Raw genomic sequence first — 9,787 nt, 5'->3', positions numbered from 1 at the left:
GATTCAACATTTGTGTTAATTCTTGTCCAATAGACATAATGAAATTGGCAATATTATCATAAAGAGAGATAATGCAGAAAATTAATAACAAAAAATTAAAAATAAATCACCAACTTGAATTCTATTATTAACCTACCCCGTAATTATACATATAATTTTATAACTGAAATACAAGAATATAAGAAATTAGTTATAACAACTTATCAGAATAAACAATAACAATAATAATTATTTATCAAAAAAGGTCAACATTAGGTTTATTATGTCTAATATTCTTTCTCAAACTAGAATGTATATTGTGCATTCCAAGTTTGTGAACCAAAGTAGTGAAGGCCCATGGTGAAGGGGCTTTGTAAGTATATCACCAACTTGTTTTGATGAGTAAATCGAAATCAAGTGTTTGAATTGATTATGTTGAGAAATTTTTTTGTTGAGGGATGTTAACACAAGAAGTTTAATGGTAAATCTCTTATTCCACGTAAAAATCTTTTAAGATAAATTCAGGGTCATTACGTGTTCTTATTGTTTTGATAGTTTTATGAAATCGAGTTTGGATGAGAGTGATAAAAGATTTTACAAGATTAGAAGTTTTAGATTTATATTGCATTAGGTAGATCCAGCAAAATATGATGTGATCATCTATCACAGTTGAGAAATATTTGTGTCCAAATTAAAGCAAGGAAAAAATGGAGTAAGGACCCCAAATGTCCAAGTGAATCAAATCAAAACAATGAGCAACATGATTTGTACTAGAGGAAAAAGGTAATCTGTTATGTTTAGCTAAGAGAAAAGAATCACAAAGAAAACACTATGTTTAGAGAAATTATTCAAAGGAAAAATTTTATTGATATATGAGGCAGTTAGATGAAGAGGATGTCCCAAACGAAAAATTCAATGGATTAAAATTTTGAATACAATTTATCTTAAAATTATCAAAGGAACTATTGTTAAGGGGAACATGATAATGGGTAAAAGTAAGTCAGTAAAGGCCTTGGTGAAAACAACTTGAATTATATTATTGGCCTTCATAGTATTTATACATATAAGGTTATAACGAAAATTCAAAAATAAAAGAAATTAGTTATAACAACTTATCGGAATAAACAACAACAATAATAACTAATTATAAAAATATAAAAAAATATCATTAGATGCATTATGTTTGGCAATTTGAATTAAAAATAAAAATAAACAACAAAATGATGTGTTGAATACACATATAATTGAAAAATAAAATCAAGTATAAATATTTATTTATTTTTTGTTATACATAGCTAAAGGAAAGAACTAAACTTAGAGCCAGTATTGTTGATTTCATGCCAAGAGAACTTGGCAATTTGCCACTATCCTTCCTTAAGAAAATGCCTTGGTATAAAGGCACATTAATGAGAACCAAAAAGCCACACAAAATAACTTGCAATCCAATTTTCTCATATTCTCCAAAGTCACCACCTCTTAGGACTGCATCCTTTAAAACATTCAGAAAACAAAATAAATTGAACAATGCTAGTGTTGCTAATATAGTAAACATTGGTGAAGATGTTCCAAACTCCATAATTTCATTATCATGCCGCTTGGAAACTTCTTCTTCTGAAACCTTATTTGTGATTATAAAGACTGAGTTTGAAAAACCAAAAAGCTTCAAGACGGTGTCACTAAATGCATATAGATAAGAGGTTGTCCTCTTGTACAACCATATCCTTAATTCATTCCACCAACCTTTAAATGTCCCTCCACAAAAAAGGAACTCCAACAAACTATAGATAGTTTCTCCAATAATTACATATGCAAAAGGTATGAACCAGAGACTAGACACCTGAAAATTTAAACAATAACATATATTAAACCTTACCACACCTCTAGAAAAAAATGTGTTTGTGTTCGTGTTAGCATCAAACACCAACATTGACGCTTGTAAATACGTTTAATATATTATTTTTGGCAAATTATTCTCTATGTGTCGGTTTCAATGTCTGTGTTCGGGCTTGATACTATTAAACACCTCAAAATTAAATAGAGAATTATTTTGTTACCTTTGGAAACAAGGGAATGCCTTTAAGGAGACAAAGTGAAGGGATGATGGAGTAATACAAAGTAGCTAAACAATTTAGGGGCCATAAACAATAAGAACAATATCCCATTTGGAGACCAAAACTAATCTTCCCAAAAGCATACCATGCAGGACTATACTTTGAAAACATAATTTGAAAGTCCCCTTCAGACCATCTCTTATGTTGAATAAGTACTTGAAGTAAGGAAGTTGGAGCTACACCTAAGAAAGCTTTCCTAGGTGGATTATAGTAAACTGATTTCCATCCATTGCTTTGTATGGACAAACCTGTTATCACATCCTCCACCGGACACCCATATTTCAAACCCATCTGCAATTAAAGGAAAACGTTATCAAAATCAATCAGAACGTCATTGCTCTAAATTGTTTCTAGCGCATAGGTCGCATTTTGCTGCAATATCAAAGTTCACATTATAACGGTTAGAGTTTAGGGTTTAAGATTTAGGAGTATTCATGGTTCGGTTAAGAAAGAAAATTTAAGTATGTATAAAAGACCTCTTTTCCCCATTGTGTATTTTCCTCATATGAGCAACTTGCAAGACCCTTTGATTTTTCTTCTATTTCTTCCAAATTTTCCTCTTTGAATAAGTCATCTTCACTCTTCCAATCATGCCTATATTCATCATTAAACTTCATTCCACAAAGAGACTCTCTCTTGTGAAAGCAGCCAGTTCCTATATACATAGGGCCGCCAAAACCATCTGCACCATGGAACTCCACCTTCACACACACACACACAATAAACATATGCAGTTATCATGAATTTGATACAATTAAACTATTATTCCATTATGTGTAATTAAAATCTCTAACTTATGTTACTTTTGATACAAGAAACAACTCACCTCGCTAATCGCTAGAAGAGCACTGCCATATAAATCATTCTTTGTGACATTCTCAAAGATCTGTGGAGATTGCACATAGGCAATTTCATGGCCTTTCTTTTCATCCATGAAAAAACAAAGAGCATCTCTTATAGATTCTGAATTGTTTGAGTACATGTCACAATCTACATTCAGAATAACTTTCCCGTTGCTGATAATAGAAGACACCCTTAACTGCATTTCATAGGGTATACATATTTAATAACACTCATACATTAAATTAAAATCATATATATTCCATCAATAATTTAATATAATATATATACCAATGAATTCATAGCTCCAGCTTTAAAGTTGTGGTGATATTGAGGCCTCTTCTCACGAGCTAAATACACCAAAGTTGGTAAAATAAAACCATCTACATCTTTTGAGTTATTAGGATCCTTTTTATGATGAAGTAGTATCTAGTAAATAAAAGAAAAATATTGTATAAACAATCATAAGTCACAAAAATAATGAAAAGACTAATGGAGTAAGAAATTTACTTGAAGAATGGTGTCATGGTCACGTCGAGATGAATATGAATCCCATTGAGAAAATCCTCTATGCTTTAAACGTGCTTCTTTGGGTACTCTTTTCAACTTTGTTGCATTCTCAATTCTACTTTCCATTTCAATGTACAATTTCTACATCATTGAAAAAAAAGGGAACAATTATTCTCCATGGTATAACAAAAATTATATTTAAAGAAAAAATATAGAAAAACAAAAAACAAAATTGAATGGATAAAGTAAATGGAGAAAATAACTGAATGTGATTTTGGATTCTAAGATGTGGTGAAAATAATGCAAATGGGTTTGCAGGATCTTCTAAATGATATATCAAATGTTTAGGTTGCTATACATAAAAATTAAAGAAGAATAAATTTAAAGCATCGTTCTTCGTCGAACAATGTGTTGAAACATTAAATATTTAAAAAATTAAGAATATTACATTATTAAAGGAGGCGAGAGACATATTTGAGAAAGGTCTCGTTTTATAAATATTGAGAAGACATTTTGAGTTATTGAAGATGGAAAACAATGAGAAGGGTTTTGAGTATTTTAATAGAATCACACATATCACGAATCAAATGAGAGAAAATATAACTCCAAAAAAGACATCAATATGAATCCTCTTTAAGAAAAATATAGATCATTTAAAATGGAAGGGAGAAAACCAATTAACAAGAAGAACATTAAGTTCTATAATTTCCACGCAAAGAATTGTACACTTCAGGATGCCTAGACTAAAAATGTTTCCCGGCCTTTAACTACTACAGGCTAACCTTGAGGTACATTCGGCCAATGACTTGTTGAACAATGTTTACCAAACGGTACAACAACAAAACTCTCAAACCATAACAGAGAGATTATTTCGGATTTAAGAACGCTTACACCATGCCTCCGAAGAACAACAATGTATAAAATGCAGCTTCGCATAAGAACCAAACTTTCATCCCTGAACGAATAAGAGATCCAAAAGTCGCTAAGTTGTTGAGTATAGGTCAATTGCTTGTGCTAAATGAATTTACTTTTCTTCCATTAATAAAAAAGAGTTTTTAATGAAGAATCAATTTTTTTGAATAGTTTTTTTTGTAATTTTGTAAAAACAAAAAATATATCTTTGTTTTCTTTAAAAACTAATTGATTATAAAAGAGTTTAAAAAATAAAAGGTGAACACTCCGGTACCTTTGAGTTTAGTTGGATACCTGTATCCTCATCCAATCAAATAAAATTATTCATTATCATGTCACCATTTAAATTATTTTTATTTTACAATAAATTAAATATTTTAATTAATTTACATGTACCCAACTATTTATCATGGGTACCTAATAATTTACCAAAATAAAAAATAAAATTGTTTTGTAAATACAAACCGGTTTATGAAACGGAATTGGTTCTAAACAATTTAAAGCTAAATAAAAACAAATTTAATTATTAATTGTTTTTTTATTGAAGTGGTTTCTAAAAATCAAATCAAATCATTAATATAATTTAACTTAGTGCAATTTATAAACTTTGAAATTTTTTAGAAAAGATATATTAAATAATAATAATAATAATAATAATAATAATAATAATAATAATAATAATAATAATAATAATAATAATAATAATAATAATAATAATAATAATAATAATACATTAGTCTACTCTATTTTTTAAAAATTTAATATAATTTTAATGTAATGTTGATTAGGTAATTTAGATTGTAAACCGGTGGGTCTACTGGCACCTGCTGCCATGCCAGGTTCATTTTTCAATAAGTGCATGAGATTGTATACTTTTTCTAAAATAATTATACCTTTTTGGTCAAAAGAAGTAACCTATTCACCTACTCATTTAAATATTTGTTTTTTTCAGATTTGGCAGACCAACTCTTTAGAGAGGGTCAGAGGGAGGTAGATTTTTTTATTAAGATTTAGTTTTCATATTTTATTCTATTCACATAACTAGTTTTCTTTTAAAATTCAAATAGATACTTTATCTATTTGTTTCAAGAATATCTCACTTGTAAAGTGTGATACATTAACTTTTAAAAAAATGAGATAAGCTGCTAATAATAAAAATCACGTAATTAAAAATTATAAAATATGTATAAAATAAAGTAAATAAATTATTTTAATTTAAAATAAAGAGAATTAGCTTTATAAGTAAGCTAAAATATATAAAAAAAATTGTAAAGTTCATTTTATATTTTAAATGATTTTTTATTTATAATTTACCTATTTTATAAGAAAAATCATTTAGAACATTTGTAAGAAAAATAAAGACTAAAATTAATAAGACAAATCACTAGAAGGAAGTTGATATATTTAAAAAAAATTAAAGACTAAATACATTAATTTTTATAAATTCAATTTTTTATATTTAAGAATAAAAATATTAATTTTTATAAATTCAGTTTTTTATATTTGAGAATAAAAATGTAGTATGGTTGTTGGCATTTTCTGCAATCCTGCTTAGGTTTCTTTAAAGTTTTTTATAGATGAAATAGAAGCTTGAATCCATCTAATACTGCTAACATCACCGTCACTCATATTTATAGGAAAGGAAATTCTTGTGTTGATTTTTTTGACTAATTTGCGCTCAACATAAGTTCCACCGTTTTTCTGACTTCATCCCCACTAAAATTAAGGGAGATTTGGTAAAGAATAGATTATAAAAGCCTTTCTTTAAATTTGATAGTTTTTGATAGGGCTAACTTAGTTTCATTTTTCTTTTTGGGCTCTGCTTGTATCTCCTTTTTCTTTATATATGAATGAGCCTTATTAAAAAAAAAATGTTTTTATTAATTCAATGTTTGGTTTATTTTATTTTTCCCCGATATATTCAATATTTGGTTTAGCTCTGCAAGAGGAAAAAACAAATTTAGATGGATAGAATGAACTCTTAAAGTGTTTGGTTTTTTGAATTTATTTTTCTTTAAAATTGATTCTATTTAAAATTGTAATTAGTAATCTTTTATTTTAAACATGATTTATATTTTAATTTACACTAAAATTTATTTTTCAGCGTATTTTTACATAAATATTTTTAAACATATATCAATTTATATACAATTTACTTTTAATCAAAATCAATTCACTCTGATTCAATTATCTTCGTCCGAGAACCAAACATACACTAAAAACATAGTTAATAGACATATTAATCTCTTCGTTTCATTATAGCTTCTACGATTGGTACAAATTACTGCTTTCTTGTAATCGAACGGTATAGTTTTTGTTGTAAGGGTTGCACCCCTAGTGCGATATCTTATAAAATTGCTTATTGAAAAAAAAAAATCTCTTCAAAAAATTTAACACTGCTGCATGTCTAGGACGGAGATCAAACCAAACACCTCTGATAAAGCAAAAATAGATTTCATTTAAAGGTGACAAAACAGGTTGTGATCAGCTTAGATCAACAGGCACACCCGATTATATCGCGGGTTGGGTTGGAATTTAATTATAATTAATTTCTCAAACTCACTCTCACATGCTTTCATCCGTGTCCTTGACACTGACAATACAGTTCCATTTTGAAACATCTTACTGTGTACTTTCTTTGTCATCATCCAAAAGAATCAAAATTAAGAAATCACGTACAAATATAAAAACAATATATCTTTATCGTTTAATATATTCTTCTAAGACTTTTCAATCCCATAGTAATTCAAATTGATAACAATTAATCAAGATTAAGATAATGGATTAGTCACACATACCTTGATAGCCGCCAACTCATTTTCAAGATTAGTGTCAATGATTGTATTAAAATATGCAGCAGGTGACCTTGGTTCAACTTTGAATTTCTTGCAAAAAGGAACCCAATGTTTGGCAAATTCAGAAGCCTCTAAAAGAGCATAGAATGTTATTTCTGATCCACCATCGTCTGAAAGATACACACTAAGCTTCTCTGTTGGATAATCATAAGCCATAACTGATAATACTGTGTTTATCACCATTATTGGTGGCTCTATCTCTGGATCTGCCGTACATACAAATATGTCTACTGCTGGTAACATATCTTCATATCTGTCCAAAAAAAATAGAGAATTAAATTAAAGGTAATCATAAATATCGGTATCAGTTTCGGTTTCGGACACCGACACATACACATCTTTTTTCCAGAGATGATGATAAGGTTGGATATATGGAAATAAAAAGTACCGTTGGGAGAGTCTGTCCTTGAAAGGTTGTCTGAAGACAAGGTTCCATCTGAGGGCTTGAGTGAGAATCCAATAAAAGCCATACCATAGTTCAGAAGCAAGCAAACCAATCCAGACCCATTTTCCTCCATCTTCTTCTTGTTGGAATAGGATATGGGTGAATCTGTAGAACCAGATGAAGGATATGGCTATAAATATTGAAGTTGCAAAAAGCCGGTAGAGAAGTCTTCCTCTTCCTTTTCTGGTTTCAAATAAGGGAGAGTGCTCGTTTTTGTCCATGACTGCCAAAGTTATGTGACTTGTGTGTTTCTTCTGCTTTTGATTGCGGTCTATTATAGAGAATTAGAAACAGTTTTATAAATGAGTTTAATACTTAATTCAACAACTCATCTTATTTATAAATAAATTTAATTTTTAAATATATTTAATACTTAATTTATCTAGACAATATATATAAATGAGATATTTTAACTATTCAATAAATTTAAAAGTAAATATTTTTTATAAAAAAAAATAGAAAGTAATATATTTGAGTTGTATTTAGAGATAACATGTATATGTGGAATTTTTTTTTGAATAACAAGTTTTTTAAAAAAAATTTCAGAAATAACCAACTTTTCAAAAAAATTTCCCAAATGTCACTTTTTTACTACCTGCACCACGTTGTCGCCAGGGTGGTTGGCGACAACACTAAGCCCAGAACGTCCTCGCCAGTGGGCCTGGCGCCTACATGCAAATTTTAGGTGTTGTCGCCACCCCCCTTGGCGACAACACCCCCCCCATATTTTTTTTTTCTTTTTTTTTTGTTATTTTGTTTCTTTAACATATTTTCTCTTAAATTTTTTTATATTATATTTTTCAAATATTCTTTCAACATTATTTTTTTATATAATTTTTTCGGTAATTTTTTTTTCCATGGTAATATTTTTTCGGTAATTTTTTTCTTTCAACATTAATGTTTTCGGTAATATTTTCTCTTAAATGTTTGTAAATATTATTGGTTCCAAATATTTTTTCCATGGTAAAATTTGGTAATTTCTTTCAATATGTCTCCTGAATCCATTATTTTTTTGGTAATGTTTTTTGTGTTGTAACCCATAAAATCTATGAAAAAAGTTCATTTCATTGAAAAAGTAAATTACAAATATCATCGAAACTAAAAACTATGTTGTGGAGCTAGATCCATGATTGGGACATTTGGTCCTATTATGTCCTACCTCACGACATATACTACACTTCCTCTGCATTTTTTCAGTTACGTCCATCTCGGTTCTAATACGCCTGCTGTTTGGAGGAGAAGACGAGACACTGCAGGGAATCTCGTCCCCACCACAGACTTGACAAGACGAGACACTCCAGGGAATCTCGTCCTCACCTATGCATTTTGGCTATAAATATGTTCACAAACTTGTTCAGTTTCTTCATCACCTCTTATACTTTCATCAGAGCAACTTATCATCAGAACCACCATTTTTTTCTCGTCAACAAACATGTCTCTCCTAACTATGGGTCAAGAGCATCGGGGAACCATTGCAAACATTGCTGATTTTGTAAGTTTGAGTAAACACTTAATTTTTTTTCACCTTAAATTTTCTAATTTCAAATACTTATGGGTAATGTTTTTTTTATAGGATATCACGAGATTTAGGACTCGTGCTGGACCGATGAATGCTCCTGACCCTTTGATTGTGGACTACGTTAAACGTGCGGGATTTGGTGAGGTAATGAACTTAACAGAAAGCAAAGTTGATATGAAGTTTATATTAGCATTGTGTGAGCGTTGGAGGCCTGAGACCCATACTTTTCACCTTCCAATGGGTGAATGTACCGTCACTCTAGAGGACGTGTACATGTTATTGGGTCTCAAAACAAATGGAAAGGCAGTGTATGGAAATGTCCAACAACCAAACGCTCTATGCGTCGAATTGTTGGGTGTGGATTTAATAGAGGGTGAGGGGCGACAAAGGGGTAGGGGACAAGGTATAAAGCTTGCTGGCCTTCAACTAGCTTATGATGACCTTAAATTGAATGAGTTTTCTGACGAAGAAAGTATCCTACAGAAAACTAGGATGTATATTATGTTATTGTTTGGTAAGTTTTTATTTCCCGAAGGCACGGGAAATAGTGTTAATTTTATGTACTTGTGTTTACTTGGGGACATTGATGCAATAAAGACATATAGTTGGGGTTCGG

The 9,787-nt window shown here is 29.8% G+C and overlaps 1 protein-coding gene across 1 annotated transcript; it reads right to left on the bottom strand.

Moving 5' to 3' along the window:
• Positions 1 to 1,100: 1,100 nt before the first annotated feature.
• On the bottom strand, positions 1,101 to 7,947 carry LOC131662256 (cellulose synthase-like protein E1). Its single transcript, XM_058931990.1, has 8 exons — positions 7,596 to 7,947; positions 7,151 to 7,460; positions 3,441 to 3,581; positions 3,222 to 3,359; positions 2,917 to 3,129; positions 2,567 to 2,791; positions 2,034 to 2,381; positions 1,101 to 1,816 (listed from the first exon to the last, which is right to left on the bottom strand). Exons 1-8 carry the CDS (start codon positions 7,871 to 7,873, stop codon positions 1,265 to 1,267), a joined length of 2,205 nt encoding a protein of 734 aa, XP_058787973.1. The 5' UTR covers positions 7,874 to 7,947; the 3' UTR covers positions 1,101 to 1,264.
• Between the last annotated feature and the right edge of the window lie 1,840 nt (positions 7,948 to 9,787).

The sequence above is a fragment of the Vicia villosa genome, linkage group LG3 (genome assembly GCF_029867415.1).
Source record: "Vicia villosa cultivar HV-30 ecotype Madison, WI linkage group LG3, Vvil1.0, whole genome shotgun sequence".
In the NCBI taxonomy this organism is placed as follows: Eukaryota; Viridiplantae; Streptophyta; class Magnoliopsida; order Fabales; family Fabaceae; genus Vicia; species Vicia villosa.
This window is presented reverse-complemented; position numbering and strand designations above follow the sequence as displayed.